Source organism: Hyalella azteca, unplaced genomic scaffold, assembly GCF_000764305.2.
Source record: "Hyalella azteca isolate HAZT.00-mixed unplaced genomic scaffold, Hazt_2.0.2 contig10647, whole genome shotgun sequence".
NCBI lineage: Eukaryota > Metazoa > Arthropoda > Malacostraca > Amphipoda > Hyalellidae > Hyalella > Hyalella azteca.
In genome coordinates, this window is record NW_025940677.1 from 1 (window position 1) to 16692 (window position 16692).

The 16692-nt window shown below is 42.7% G+C and overlaps 1 protein-coding gene across 1 annotated transcript; it reads left to right on the forward strand.

The window, feature by feature from the left end:
* The first annotated feature begins 4383 nt into the window (after positions 1–4383).
* LOC108673884 (alpha-(1,3)-fucosyltransferase C) lies at positions 4384–16391 on the forward strand. The gene is made up of 9 exons (XM_047882522.1): positions 4384–5075; positions 7231–7734; positions 8644–8819; positions 10275–10391; positions 10766–10892; positions 11285–11433; positions 11599–11788; positions 13042–13155; positions 15375–16391. Exons 1-9 carry the CDS (start codon positions 4942–4944, stop codon positions 15520–15522), a joined length of 1659 nt encoding a protein of 552 aa, XP_047738478.1. The 5' UTR covers positions 4384–4941; the 3' UTR covers positions 15523–16391.
* The last annotated feature ends 301 nt before the right edge of the window (positions 16392–16692 follow it).

Sequence of the window (16692 nt, forward strand, 5' to 3'; positions counted from 1 at the left end):
GTGTGAGGTGGATACGTGCGGTGTGAGGTGGATACGTGCGGTGTGAGGTGGATACGTGCGGTGTGAGGTGGATACGTGCAGTGGTGAGGTGGATACGTGTGGTGTGAGGTGGATACCATGGTGATAACTATGGATCTATTATTCAGATAGCAGATACCGTGTCAGTCTGGGCATCAGTGCGCAGTGGCGTGCCGCAGGGAAGCGTCTATTGGTCTGTTTTGTTCGTAGCTTTTATAAACGATCTGCCAGAAGTAGTGTCCAGCGTGTGCTCCATGTATGCCGACGACACAAAAGTTTATAATACAGTGAATGATGCGTTAAATTAAGTGTAATTTCAAGACGATCTTGACATTTTAGTTACCTGGGCTGATACGTGGCATCTACGTTTTATTACTGACAAGTGTAAAGTACTTCATCTCGGGAAGAACAATGAACAGTAAGATTACAGTATGACAAGACATAGTTGCAACCGAGAGAGTAATGATTGAAAAGTCTAGTGTGGAAATATTTAGGAGTTTATGTCGACAGGGAACTGAAATTTTCTAAGCATATTGAAGCTAATAAATAAGCTAATAATAAATAATAAGCATATTGAAGCTAATAAATCCAGAAATAAAAGTTCTTGGACTGATCAGGCGCTCTTTACGAGTTCCTAGATGCAAAAGCGATGAAGCTGTTGCTTGTTGCTGTCGTGCGCCCGAATATAGAGTTTGGAAACGTTGTGTGGTCACCGAAATTTGAAAAGGACAAAAATTTAATAGAGAGTGTTCAAAGACGTGCAACATGGATAATTCCAGGCTTGAAGGGCAAGTCCTATGAGGAAAGATTAAAGATTATGAAGCTTCCAAGCCTCGGTTATCGACGTCTGCGTGGGGACCTCATTGAGGTATACTGCATACTAGTATACCCATGGTTTATTCAAAGTCCCAAAAGGAATACCAGAATTTGAAACAAGAACCAACACCAGGGGCCACGGCTATAAAGTAAAAAACTGCGCTGTAACTTATCCACGCGACAACATATCTTCTCGCTTAGAATCACCGACATGGGTCTAGTGCAGGGTGGCCTGGTGGTTACAGTTCAGAGTACCAAGATTGGCGCAGAGAGGCGCGGGTTCGATCCAGCTCTGTGCGTCAGTTTCTGGTCAGAATCGGCGAGGAGGCCGGGCGGTTAAGCACAGCAGAATTGTAGCAGTGAGTTGCGAGTTCGAGACCGCAACAAGCTGTGAATGATCTGCGATGTTAAGAATCGGCGACAGGCATATGGCCTAATAAACGATGAAATCGCTATTATTATTATTATTACATGTGGAACAGCCTCCCCGATTACATCGTTGGCGCTCCGAGTATGAACGCGTTCAAGAACAGACTAGATAAAGCTATGGAGAAATATATGTTCAGACTTGAAATGCCTAGAACCATATCGAACCCGGTGAAAGTCTAGTAGCTATTTCAAACTATCGTCAGTTTGGAAAAGGTCCGGTCGAAGTACCTGTTTTTAGATCTCCTGTTGATTTGATCTAATCGAGAAGATGTCGTACATAATTGCTGAGCTTGAAGAAATTGTTCGTTATAAACCTATGGTTGAACACTTCTTATTTTGAATAGCCCACAGACACTGTTAAGAATTTGTGTTTTTTTTTTCCAGAATCAATTGAAGGCTTCCGCTCGAGAGATTCCAAATTCTGAGGCTTGAGCTTTAGCGCCGCTTCAGCAAATGCGGCAGTGATGCCGCTTTGAAGGTATAAATGAACATTTCCAGTAATAGCCCCCAATTAGTTCAAGAACTCATACAGCAGCAGGACCTTCTGTAATCATATTCATCGATCCTTTATCTATACTGTGTCTCGGAATTATTTTCTCAAAATACCGGGACAACGAGACGAGACGAGACATCTCTCGCAAACCAATAACGAGACAAAGGTAAAAAATTACCCTCCGTAATAAAAGTGTTGCGCACCATTTATTGCTTTTCAGCGCAACTGTTGTCTAAGGCAGGATTATTTGAATACGCGTGTATGCATCAAGTTTCATTTTTTGCTTCATATTCCCAGATGACACGGTTTCTGCAAAGAAACCGGTGCAAATACAAAATTTATTAAAAGAAAAAATGTTACTGAATTTATAAACAATATTCGAAAATATTAAACATTACAGTAGATTACAAAGGCTTTCTAAACAGAAATATTCAAACACAAGAACTAGGCTCACCAAATTTCGTTCCTGATCTTAGTTTGGTCTTTACTCCGCAGCTGAACGATGACTACCAAACGAAAAGGTTACGCAAGACCACAGAATTAGTATTCTAAGGCAAATGTTGCGTTCACAACAAAGAGTATAAATCTGTGAGTGGGGGAGGTGCTACCCCTCGGGGGACAGCTGTGTTGAGTTGGAGTATGGTACCTTTGCGATTACCTCTTCTGAAATACTGATGGATGATGTTCTGTCCGCGAAGAAGTCTGAAAGTTTTTTGAAGGAATGTTGAGGTTGAGTTGTATGATTTTTGTTGTAGTCTGCTGTGCCATACATTATCGCATGTTATGGACACATAGCGGAGCAAATCACAATGCGCACGAACACTTCACAATGTTTGTGAAGTCTTTTGTGCTAGGTGCATGTATGTCGAGTGTTTCGTGGAATGTGGCTGATGTTGAGTACGTCTATAAGTTTTTCGTAAATGACTGTGGTCTATTGGTGTGCATGGCGAGGTATTTGTCGAACCTTTCGTTTATTATTGCGTCTAACAGTTTCCCGTTTATGTCTAGGAGTGAAATCATTCTGTATTTAGGAACTTAGTTTTGTGATGTGTTGGGTTAGGGAGGAAAGTCATTAGGGCGTATTTGAATGAATCGGAGAAATGAAGAGCGTACATGGAGTGATTGATTTGTAAAAATGTAGTGGCTTCGTGTTTTTCGGGAGGTGTCGTAGGTTGTGATGCCTGGTGCACCAGGTGTTCTCTGTCTAGATGTTTTTAATGCGCTCTGAGCCGTGATTGAGGGTGGGGTCGGCTGAATGAGGTGTAGGTTGTTATACTTATACATGGTCCTGTATGTTGCGGATGTGATCGGTGTCTAAGTCCATGGTTGTTCTGAGTGAATTTGTTCTGTTAGTGCTTGGGTAAGGCTGGTTCTTTTTGTTCAGGTGGATCATGTTTATGTTGTATTTTCGGTATGAGACGATTTGTTTGGCGTTGGAACCTAGCATGCGATTTTGGGAGGACCTGAATTTCTTGATATCTGCTTGTCTCTATAAGGTGTTTGTGAGATTTCATGCCGTTGTAATTTTTGAGTTAGTAGAGTCCAATTTGTGTTAGATGTTTCGGTTGTCCAATATTTATTTGTGAGCTCTAAATTTTTGAGTGCAACGTGTTTTCGTACCTAGTGTACCGCCAGCAGCCCTTCTTTCGTATCAAAATAGAGTTTCAAAAAATTTGGCAAAATTTAACATTGAAAGCGACAATGTAAAATTCGTTGGTACATTTTTCGCGAGCCTGAAGATTTGAGTGAAATAAACGAAATATTTAATGTAAATCACTTTTGTGTCTCTGACGACTGACTAATTATTATATTGAGATCTTGTTGTCAATACCAGAATTGCGAAATGAGGTCGGGTAGATCCTGCAGAACAATTCAAGATGGCAAGATGAGATCCTGCCATGTCCGTGTATGGAGGTGTCTGTATTACGTGCATGTGTATGCAGGTTTCTGTATTACGTATATGTAGTTTTTGACGTTGGGTAATGAGTTATCTGTTCAGTGTTGGTGATGGACCGTGGGTGTGAATGTATTGGAGAGTGGCTTGGTATTGTATTTGTATTAGTAAATATTCGTTAGCGAGTTTAATGCCGTGAATAAAGAGGTGTGTTATGGTTATGATAGAGGTTTCGGTGGCGTTCTGTATTTGTGTTTCGTCTAGTTGTATGTTTGAATAGCGTACAATTTGCTCTAAGGAAGGATCTGTGGGATGAATTGGTATTTGTACGGAGTTGGCCGAGGTTGTGCATGGCTGTGATGGAGATGTGGTCTAATGGTGTGATGGCCCTGCTTGGATGTAGGTGAATATTGTGAAATGCCAGATTGTTGAGTAGGACTCTCTCTTGTGATGTTGTGCTGTTGTTGGTGATGAGGGTAGGATGATAGGGGCCGATTAATAATACACTTGCTCTGTGTTATTAATGAGTGTGATAGTCTTCCAAATGGGGTTGGAGTATCTCTTTTTAGGTCTAGAGGAGTATAATGGATGCGCTGGAGGTCCATTAGATTAGATATGCGATTAGATGAGCATCGCGATTAGAAGAGATTAGATAAAAGTCGCGATTAGATAGTGTCGAGTGCCATAGGGCGTCTAATTAATGTTAGAAAATTTGTCTGATGATCAACGAGCGGCAGACAAACGAGTGTGCTTCTTTTGAACGTAGCGTTACCTGCCGCACTGCATGCAGTGCTGTGACCAGCGCTGTTGCTCCAATCAAACAAAAAATACCGGCAGTGGTTTAATTGAATCTAAGTTTACCCGAAATAAATGTTCTCTAAGTGATTCAGTTACTGAAAAGTGCTTCTCATACAATGCAGGTGTTTTTATGACGAAGTGACCGCTCGAGTATGCCACTAACTAACGGCCAGTGAAGGAAAGTTGAGATCACCGTATGTGCACCACGGTCAGATGAATAATGAATTTATTCACGATGCATACATCTTGAACTGATATGCATACATACGGAGGATCAGGCAATGAATACAAATAAGATCTAGAAAAGTTGCTAGCATTTTCACCGGTGAGTCAGTGACAAAATCAATGCAGTAATTAACCCGTACAAATCCTCAGCACGACTCGTATATAAGTGCAGAAATGAATTTGATTACTAATAAAACGACTATAACAACCAAATTCCCTATTTTAGTTTGGGCCATTTGTTATTATTTACTATGACATTAGTTGATCAATGACCTTACAGTTGGAATTATTGTTCAGCGAAATGAGCTTCAGGAGGAAGTTACTGACGGCGCTTGGCGTGTCTTGCTTGTGCCTCGTGCTGGCTGTTGTATACATGGAGTCGAGAGGGCTACCCACCACTAGGTGAGTGGGCTACTGCAAGCCATCCACAGAGGAGTGGGCTGCCCACCTCCAGGTGAGTGGGCTACCCACCACTAGGTGAGTGGGCTACTGCAAGCCATTCACAGAGGAGTGGGCTGCCCACCTCCAGGTGAGTGGGCTACCCACCACTAGGTGAGTGGGCTACTGCAAGCCATCCACAGAGGAGTGGGCTGTCCACTTCCAGGTGAGTGGGCTACTGTATGCCATCCACAGAGGAGTGGGCTGCCCACCTCGAGGTGAGTGGGCTACTGCATGCCATCCACAGAGGAGTGGGCTGCCCACCTCCAGGTGAGTAAGCTACCTACCGCCAGGTGAGTAAAGCCTCGCCTCCAGGCTGCATACCGTCATCTCGACTCGACGGAAATCGCCGTGCTGAAGGTGCTTTAGGACACGCTGCACGCAGTAGACCGGGGCGACACTGCGGCACTAGCTTTACTCGACCTGTTGGCCGCGTTTGACACGGCAAATTAAGACCGTAGACCAGCAAATTAACTCTCAAATCAGTCCTGGAGCCAACATCAACCATCTAAATGCTATAGATATTGTCATCCTGACACCTAAGCAGCTGTAGTCAATTGACCTATCTCACCACACGAACTTTAAACCAACACTGCTTCAGCACACAAGCTGCCACTCCGCCTCTGGCATGCATCCCCGTCGACTTGACGTATCATTTGGCCTGCGCGGCACAGTGCTGCTGTGAATAGAGAGAGTCCTATCTCAGCAATAGATTCCAATGCGTTCGACGCGGAAACTCTTCTTCTTCGCCATCGTTGGTCACTTGCGGCGTACCACAGGAATCAGTTCTCGGCCCGATCCTTTTCCTGTTATATGTATACTGTCGGCGTGTTGCATATAATTGATTCGCATAGTTTGAATCCGCATATGTTCGCCGACGACACCCAAATTTATGGCTACGGTGCACCGACTGTCGCCGCAGCGTTGCAGGATCGAATGTATGCCTGCATGGACGCTGTCTCAGACTGGATGCGCTCCAACCGGCTCCAGCTCAATGCATCAAACCAAATTTATTTGGTTTGCGACTGTTCGGGGCCAGCATTAGCTTTCGGCCAACCCTTTTAGCTTGGGCAACGAGTTCGTCCTTCTTGCGTCCGCAGTTTGCAACTTGGGCATTCTGTTGGACTCGGAACTTTCAGTGAACAGTCACATTGCCAAAGTCACCACCGCTTGATTTGGCGCTCTGCGACGAATACCTAGCATCAGCCGCTGTCATTCGAGGCCGGTCCATGAGGCCCTCATGGTGGCGCTTAATTGTTCTGACCAGATTGATTTATGGTAATGCCTAACTTTGTGGACTGCCGACCACGGCACTTGATAATCTACAATCCGTAACGAACGCTGCTGCTCGAATTGTGTGCAATAAGCGAAAATTCGACCATGTGACGCCGATATTGCGCGATCTTCACTGGCTGTGCATGTAGCAGCGCGCGCAGTTCAAGGGCGCTGTCCTGACGTTCCGATGCCTTCGCGGTCTGGCGCCTCCTTATCTCACGGAAGGTCTGTAGCGCGTGTCGCATCTGACTTATAGAAGACATTGCGCTCGTCATCAACATCGGACTTCGTCATACCATAAACACGTCTATCTATTGTCGACGAAAGAGCGTTCCCGGTCGCCGCCGCCAGAACTGGAACAGTCTGCCGGTTTCCGTAACTTCGGCTAATACGTTGCAGGTGTTTCGTCGACGCCTAAAGACGGAACTACTCCGTAGAGCCTATGAACCTAGTGCTTAGTAATTTTATCCGTTCCCATCCTATCTTAGGCTTATTTATCTTTTGCTTGCTATTAATCTTATGTACCTATTACGTGCCATCGGAGTTCGTTTGAACCAGACGCCACGATAAATGCTTCGTAGAATAATAATAATAATAATAGTTATAATAAAGTAGGCTACTGCATGCCATCCGCAGGGGAGTGGGCTACAGCATGCCATCCTCAAATGAGTAGGCTACGCGAGCTACGCGAGCTACGCGAATTTTTCAACAAAATTTTTCATAGTTCGATTGATTTATTCCTTAGCAGATTATTTCTTGATTTGTTTTCACTCATGAAATTTTAATCGTACTGCATATATTGCTTAATTTTATAAGCGAACTCATTCATTCAACCCCCCAGCAGGTTCCGTTCCCCGGTCCCTGTGATGAACTCTTCTGCGACAATTATCCTTGCAACAGTTGACAGCACAGCAGTTGACAACGCAGCAGTTGACAACGCAGCAGTTGACAACGCAGCAGTTGACAACGCAGCAGTTGACAACGCAGCTGCTGACAACGCAGCTGTTGACAACGCAGCAGTTGACAACGCAGCAGTTGACAACGCAGCAGTTGACAACGCAGCAGTTGACAACGCAGCAGTTGACAACGCAGCTGCTGACAACGCAGCAGTTGACAACGCAGCAGTTGACAACGCAGCAGTTGACAACGCAACAGTTGACAACGCAGCAGTTGACAACGCAGCAGTTGACAACGCAGCAGCTGACAACGCAGCAGTTTACAACGCAGCAGTTGGGAACGCAACTGCCAATGGTGCAGTAACGTCTCTCTACACCTTGCTGCCCAAGAAGATCTTGCTCTGGACCAAGTACTGGAAGAAATACAAGTACTACGAAACCATCTTCGCCAGGTGAATTTATGTTCGCTACACCACATAAGTAATTTGTTGGGCAGTATGAGTGATACGAAAATAGTGCACTTGCATGCTACGTGTAAATTTGTTTTTCAGGAAGGAGCCCCCCTCAGGGGGGACTTCTGACGGGTGTCTGTGCTCGTCAGAAGTCCTATGGGATTTCGCGTTCCTAGGGGGATTGTTCCTGAGCGCCCCACCGTTGAGCTCGCGGTGTCTGACTGTAGGTCTCAGTTGTGGGGTTAAGTTATTATGTAGGTAGGATTCCTTACATTTCCCTTCTCTGTCTCTCTCGTGCGGGCGGCCGACGTCCCGTGTAAGCGACCTCTTGTTCGAGTGTCTTAGTTTCTGTTGCTATTCACCTGTCCCTCCTTGTCACTTCGTCTCTTTGAGATGCTAACGCTGCTTCTTTCGAGCCAGCTTCAGCGGGCTGGACAATTGAGACCTTCCGCCCCTTGTGGGTGATGAATAATTGAGACTTTCCACCTCTATGGTGATGTCCATCTTGACTTTCGGTGCGAGATAGCTGAATAGCTGAAGCGCCAGTAAACATTTGGCCACTAAACTAACTAACTATCAGGAAGGAGCAAATTATAGATTATAAAAGAAAGGCGAGAAATACGAAGTTTACGAACCAATGATTATTCACTGGTAAACATTTCATTAAGAAGAAGAAAATTATAGAATCATTAAATAAGTGATTGGGCTAAGGGAAATATTCGATAGCAAAGAGTTACCCAGTAGTTAGAGTTCAGAGTGCCATGATTGAAGCAGCGAGCTGCGGGTTCAATGCCCCAACAAGCTGTAAGAATTCTGAACAGTCCAGATTTGACCCTGTTTAACGCTGACATCTTAATTCTCTTAACTCAGATAAATTAGATATCAATAAAGATATCATTATGTTTACAGGCTGCACGAGCGACAGTGTGAGGTGAACGCGTGTGTGGTTACACATGACCGCTCACAGCTCAGCAGCGCTGATGTTGTGGTCTTCCACACCGTAGACTTTCTGCAGTCCACTCCGCTGCCAGACCCCCGACCTCAAGCGCAGCCCTGGCTGGTCTTTTCTTTCGAGGCTCCACCAGGTAGGAATGCATTTACTAGGGCATCAGTGGCGTAAGAAAAGCATAACTTACTTTAATATAACATTTTTGAGTGGACATGGACCTGATAATTATCATATTCATGAGCAAGTGACACCACCATTTAGTGAGTTGAACACAATCACTTAGGTTGATCGGAGAGAAAAGCTGTCTCTCTGTGGGCATAAGGCGGCTTATATCAACCTGAGATTTTTAATTCGTATAGGAGAGTTAAAAAATTTATCTGAATGCCGTAACATGAAAGGAATATATACGTAGCTTCTAATAACCTTTGGGAAATCTTTTCTTTGGTTTATCATTAAACTTAATTTTGTTAGGTCAATAATATTAATGGCTTGTATTTACTGAGTTAATCTTCTCCGAACCCAAGGCTTTCGTAGGGGAAGAAAATTGATACGCGTCTTGTTGGCGCAAAATGTTCTGTGTTGACAGAAACATTTAATGATATTACAGGGCTATAAAATGATAAATTTACAGAATTACAACGAAAGTGACGGTAGGTGGCTAGTGTAGCACCAATGAGCTTACCAAGTTGGAGTGTGCCGAGCTCAGGAGTTGATGAATTAGTTGCGCCGAATTTCAAAATGAATATTGATACGAAAATTTGAGTATGCTATCATCCGCATAGTTTTCTGATTTTATTGTTAGCCTTGTGTAGCACAATCTTTCCATTTGACCAAAAAATCTACGGATAAAGTTAATCATTAACATCGTTTGATTTGCCGTACATTTATATCGAAATTTCCTCTTCCACTGTCTCGAATATCACAGAATATCAGGGAATGTCAGGGAAATCAATTCCTGCTTGTATCAGGCGTTGCTGCGATGCACGCTAGACCAAGAGATCTTTTCCACACACAGGTTGTTTGCGAACGCGGTTACATTACGAATATGATGCAGGTTAATGCTAACGTTGTCCGTGCACGTAAGGGAGTTTTCGAACCTTGCGTGCGAACATTGGATGAACGTTGCTCGTCCAGAGAGTACAGCAATTCAAACGCCCTTCGTTTATTGAAACAAACGACGCTCCTAATTGAATACATATTGTTGTCAATCTCCAAGCTCTAATCTTGAGTTTGACTTACTTAATTTGGGTATGAATATTTATAGCCGGTTATGAAAACGGGAATTAATATTGCGAAATATGAAACCTCGATGTAGAAAATCATGCTAACACGCGTGTCATACTAAGAACTTCGTCAAATGCTCTCAAACAGGCTGTTGTGGAGCGCTCAGGCTGTGTGAACGGTTCTTCGCATATTGTGCCTCGTTTAAAACGCTCTCTCAAACTTGTGTGAACGTTCTCCAACATTGCTCAAGCGGTTCCATGCGTCTATGCATATCAAAGTTCAGGTTCCATCACGCACATAAATTAGTTGATCTGTATTAAACATGCTGGATAAATGAATTCTTGTTAGGTTAGCTTTGTTTGAACAGCGCAGGCAAATCGTCGCATCGACTGGGGTTGCCTCAACAATGTCGTGAACTGGACGATGTCGTACCGACGGGACTCCGATGTCGTGGCTCCTTATGGCGTTGTCGTGAAGAGAACGCGTAAGATCGAGTGACTTCTGTAATGAAATATTTTATAACAAAGCATTTTTGCGCATATTGTGTGGGATGATAAAGGGGAATTTAAATGGAATAATGTAGAGTCACCATTTTATTGCTTGGGGATTAAAGCCGTAGTTCTGAAAATATAAAAAAAGATCCTTATCAATAGTGGCGTCAAATTTATGTTTGATATTTTCTAACGATTCAGAATTGACTTGGAACATGTTGTACACTACTTTCGTCTCCACACGAAATTGAAAGAGCAAACGAAGTGCAAGCGAAAACATACAACATTGAACAATACGTACAACCATGTAAAATATGAAACATTTATAAATGTAATTTACAACCATTCGGCAAGTCATTTATCGCAGTACCGGAAATCTGGAGACGTGACCACGACTATACATCCGGAAAAGAAATTGAGAAAATGGTAGCCTGGATGGTGAGTCACTGCCAGACGCACAGCCGCAGGGAAAGCTACGCTGCCGAACTAAGCAAGTAAGACAACTGCAACCTGGTACGACAACTGCGATGACTCTAATGTATTATAAATACGATATAAATGATGATACATTTGTGTCACCGTTGAATATTAGGCCATGTCCGGCCAGTCGCCGTTGCTTGATGTCGCAGACATTCTTTCTACAGCTAACTGATTCTCGAACATTCCCCTTTTTATTCTCCACGCGCCCTCCGCCGGTTGAAGAGAACATAGATAGCTTGTTTACAATAGATTACCAACTTCAGTTATCCTAAAAAGAAAGCGAAAAACACATCTTAATTTACTGCACACTGGTTAACTTAAAATGACACAATAACTACTTCAATCCATATCTCTTTTGTTTGGCGAACTTACTAATTATGAAATACCATTCATGTACGTGGTGCAGGTACATTCCAATGGATGTGTATGGTTCGTGTGGTAACAAGACGTGTGGAGTAAGCCTCGCTCTCGGTAATAAAGGGAAGTTCAACAGCAGCGACTGCGACCAGGTCATAGGAGAGTACTACTTCTACCTCGCCTTCGAAAACGCCTTGTGTGAGTAGAGACTGCGACCAGGTCACACGAGAGCACTACTTCTTCCATCATAAATGACTTCTGTGAGTTTGTTTTTGCTATCAGGTAGCGTTACAGTACGAGTGTATTAAGATTTACTACGACATGTCAGCCTTACTTCACCCTTTAAAAATACGGTCGTCCCAGGTGCCGACTACGTGACAGAAAAGCTGTACGTGGCGTTGACGCGTGATGTGGTGCCTGTTGTGTTTGGGGGTGCCGACTACCATTTCTATGCTCCGCCAAATTCAGTGATCAATGCTCTGGACTTTGCCAGTCCTGAGCTGCTGGCGAACTTCCTGTTGGCAACCGCAAACAATAGGACTGCTTATAACAGGTAAATCTATTTGCGTTGGGAATGTTTTTGGCGGCGGTGACTATCGAACGATGATATGTTGTTTTGTTCTACTAGCTATTGCTTGTAGCTAACAAACCATGGTAAATGCTAATCCTCACTCAGATTTAAAAGGCATTTGTTGCATGGTCAATTATGTTCATCTTTATTTACGATTACAGTGATATAGCAGCCGCACAAGGTGAAATGCGATCATCTTTATCAACAAGTTCTGTGATGACTCAATCATACATAGTTAATTGTCAGTGAGTAGTTTGAGCATACAAATCTTCTTGTATTTACCGAAGACAAGAGTTCTGTGGGCGGAAGCAGCAAGTCTATAATAGGGCTTGCAAGTCCCTCCAGTAGCTTGCACGACCACCGCGATGCACCACTCCTTGCTACTCCGACATGACGGTCTTAAATTTTCTCTATTCAACGGGTTCTGTTAAATTCATCATTTTTATAAATATCATTAACATGACCATACTGGGGGTGCTTATTCTCAACAAGAATATCGTAACAAGATATTCTTTACAGCATTTCCATGGAAGCGTTCACGCCAAAGGCCTGGCAGGTGCCTTACACGACTGATGTAAATGCCTCTACAGAAATGCAATACATTATATTGGACCGGACCGAGACTGACACATGTCTGGCATGTGCCCGGCAGTATGATGTTAACCAGGCTTTAGCCGTATACTTTATTCCTTTATAACGTAGCCACCACACATCAAGACGAGTCTAAGACCGAGTGAGTTTGCTTGCCATCACATAGTCATTGGATTCCTGTCCGGAGGTTAAACATATATACAATATAATATATACATGAGACCCTCATATTTACACTCTCCCCTCCCCGAAAGTGGCACTTTAATATTGCTTCCTGACAAATTGACACCCAAACATATTTTCTCCTATGACATTATTATAATCATCTATATTGGTCAGTTCAGCAAAATAGCGTGTCATCATAAGGGGACAGATGAAACTCATAATTTCACCAGTGAAAACTCTTGTGTGTGACGTGATCAGGTTATGAGACCGCATGTTCACGTGGGCTATGAAATTCCAAGAGCATTTGCCTGAGCCAATCAAACTCCATTGCCACGACTGCTAAATATAAAATTTGGCTCATTTAATTCGTAGCTGAATTACTGAACTTTCGTTTCTAAATTGACACTGACTTATAAAGGAATTATTTGCAATGTGAGTTTTTTCTAGTCTTTAGAATGCTTTTTGATGTCCATCTGCAGTTACTTCGCGTGGAGAGAGGACTACGAAGTGGATATTGGGCATCCGTTTCGTCCACACATCTGTGATCTGTGCGCCAAACTGCACCAGCATCCAATGGTGCATCACAATGAGAGGTAACTGATCCACTTTACCTTGTCACTCGATTGCTCGAATCGTAAATTAAGTAATATTTGAAAAGCAAAAAAATTTCCCAAAAATTCAACATATCTTCACTGAAAACGTTTCCGAGTTTTGATCCATCGTCAGTTCAAAAATTCTAGTATACAGATACAATCTGTGGCTCCTACAGTATAAACTCAACACAGTGGCTAAAGCTTAAATTTTCGGAAAAAGACAAAGTAAGAAAGAAAGGTGCAAAACCTATACGCAATTTCAAGTGGATAAGAGCATAAGGCTGCATTCAAATTTAGCCTCTGTTTGAAAATATACAATGATCCTAAAATACGCAAATCGGAAGCACTTGAAATGGAAGCTAAAATTTCAGAGTCACTATATAGGGGACAGGAACGTTACACTGCACGGCGTGAGTGCGCCAGACATTCTCCCTATTTTTGTACGATCGTCTCATGTTTACAACTATAGAGAAGATTCGAACTATCATACAGTTGCACACATAAAAAGAAAAACGGCGCAATAGTCATCAGTAAACAGTGAAGAGTTGAGAGATAACTTTACATTCACCTAATCTGCAGTCTGGCGAAAGAACGATGACTCCAACAAGGACCGCAACCAGGGCATATAAGGTCCATCCGCATCTCAGCGCGCCACGACGACCTGTGCACTAATCCAGAATTTTATATACTTACTGATGACGAAAATGGACAATGAATGAAATCTTCCTTTCTTGACTATAAAGAATAATTTTTAAGTTTTTAAAGAAATGATTAATTTTTAAAGAAGTACACAGTTTATAAGTAATCATTTACTTATATAGTTGAATCATCCAATGCATCAATGCTGGTTCATCGCTGCAGCGAAATTTACATTATTCTGAAAACCAGATAATCACGAGTTTTTCTAACCCTTTAACAAAAGTTTCTCTAAAAAGTGGTTCCCGAAGTGTGATATACGAGGGAGTTCCAGATGGTAAGAAGACACTTTCGGGGAAGTTACGTATATACTTTCTTATGTCATAAACTTTCGTGCCAAACTTGAAGTACCTGGCAATGATTTAGAACTGTAGGCATACGCCACCATCATAGTCCTAGTAGCCTACCATTAGATTCGAAGTGTACAATTACTTGCTCTACGTATATAGTGTATTTAGGATATAAAATGGAACTTTGCAATCGAAAACGAATGTTGAGTTATTGCTGACGAATAAACAAAACGTACACGTGCGCACGCACGCGTTCGGGTCTTCCATTATACAATATTCATGTCTAGATGAAGTTTTGCAGGCGCTGGAAAAGCAAGCCAATCAACGTCTGGTAGGCTTTCACTTGAGTGTCATCTGCTCTAGGCTTGAAGTGCAGCCCTTAGGCAGCTTGCAGGTTCGGTAGACTTGGCCAAACCCATTCTTTTCATACTCTCTGGCGACAATAAAATTGGTAAGGAGATTTTAAATAGTCACTGATTTTGATTGGGTAACCAAGCAAACCCAGAATAATTTCAACACTACTGCGGCGAATCTGCAGCAGAAGCTCCGGCATGCCAAAAATTTTGTCACGTGAAGAGAGTAGGTGTGACTAGCGCGACCCCCTCCCCCCATCATTCGGCTGTATTCGCGCATTTTCGTGAGCATTCACACCGACGATGTTAGTCGTTTCAGTATCCAGTAGTGACTAATGCTTTTACTTCTACTTCCGGTACTTCTGATATGCGTATTTTAGAATCATTTCATATTTTCAAATTGAAGCCTTGCTTGAATGCAGCTTTTTGCTCATATCCGCTTGAAATTGTGAATAGATAGGTTTGCCTTTTTTTTTTAATTTCGACTACGCTACCTACTGATTGCATTTATGTTTCAGAATTTTCTAAATTGTTATAGAACTGGACATCGAAACGTGTTCCGTATTGATATGGAGAATTTTCGAAAGGAGTTTTCTTTGCTTTTAAAATTTTAATGCTTAATCTTTCCTGTGTTGTTTCATTTCTTTTATTGTGTTCTTCTTTTCTTGTAACAAGAACAGAGCTAACTTTTTTATAACCTCTGAGGCTGGTTTCCCATTTTTATCGTCGAAATAATCCTAAAAAATGATTGTATTATTGCGGGACTAAATTATTCACAATTTTCCCATGAAACACAGTATAAGTATACAGTGAACGTTGGTCATATGGTTCACTGGAGTATACATATTTCTTTCATGTACATTTTTCGTCGTATTCTCAGTTCACGGCAGCGCGTGGGAACACTTGCGGTTGGCAGGCCTGAGCCCCACACATACCCTGACCTCAGGGCCTGGTTCCTGGACCGCAACCCCTGCCAGCGCTGGTGGTTGCCCTCAGCAGCGCCATTGCAGCGCAGTGGTTCCCAGTGAAAATTTACAGACGCGACAGCTTCTAATTGGATTACCAGAAGCTGGGGCGACTCTAAATTTTGTTAGGGTTAGCGCTACTCTTAGCGCAGTGGTAGCGGCACCGAGATAAAAGAAGTTAGCTTTGGGTTCGAGCACAGGGAGCTCTGTTAATTTTTCGGTGTCGCTAGTGGGCAGCGATTGCTAGCCGTCGAAGGTGGTGCTTACAGAATGGACTAGGGGTGGGGTACCTAAATGAACTCTGGTACGCTTCACCTGAGAATATCTTAGGAATAGCAGTCACGTGTCCACCTCACACCTGCCCCCCTCGTCAGCATCGTCCTCACCAGCTTCCTCGTCAGTATTGCCCTCACCAGCCCCCTCGTCAGTATTGTCCTCACCAGCTTCCTCGTCAGTATTGCCCTCACCAGCTTCCTCGTCAGTATTGCCCTCACCAGCTCCCTCGTCAGTATTGCCCTCACCAGCTCCCTCGTCAGTATTGCCCTCACCAGCTTCCTCGTCAGATTTTAGTTAAAAAACTAAAACCAACCGGCGAAATAGCCTCAAAATTACAAAAGTGAACATAAGAAGGCAAAAGTCATCGTATGACGGAAATATCATTCGTAGGAAACCTACATATCTTACTATTTAAGTCATAAATTTATAACTGTAATCGGTATTTCTTCTAAACGCTCCAAGTTACATTTTTGTTCAGACCTTCATGTGCCCGTTTTCTTTATAATGTAGTGAATTCAATTCGTAACTCGTGTTGTTATTTCTTCTAAACGTCATACATAAATCCTTTTGTTACCTCTAGAAATTTTGCTGAGCAACAATTTTTGTTACCGCTTCTAAGTTACTTGAAATTTACCTATTTACTTTTTATCTAAATTGGATATATTTTGTAATTATGTTTCAATGTTATCAATTCTTAAACACGAATAAAACTCCTGTAAATTCTCATCAAGAAAAAGTTGGCTTAACGAAGTAAATACTTTTTAATGTTCGAAAAACCCCATCTGAAATTCGGAGTCCGGTTAATAGAACATAAGTGAAACAACAGCCTATATAGCCAGCAGCGAATGGGCGTCATTTTGTGCTTGGCTTCGTGTGAAGATGGGAAACTCGTACATGCAGTATACATTTCTGTATTTGGTACTTTTTTCCTATTAGAGACGAGACAAGAAGCTTTGT

Coding starts and splice junctions, on each gene's coding strand:
- LOC108673884 (XM_047882522.1), top strand. CDS start 4,942: ATGACCTTACAGTTGGAATTATTGTTCAGCGAAATGAGCTTCAGGAGG. Junction 10,392..10,765: donor CGTTGTCGTGAAGAGAACGC/GTAAGATCGAGT, acceptor CATTTATCGCAG/TACCGGAAATCTGGAGACGT. Junction 13,156..15,374: donor ATGGTGCATCACAATGAGAG/GTAACTGATCCA, acceptor TCGTATTCTCAG/TTCACGGCAGCGCGTGGGAA.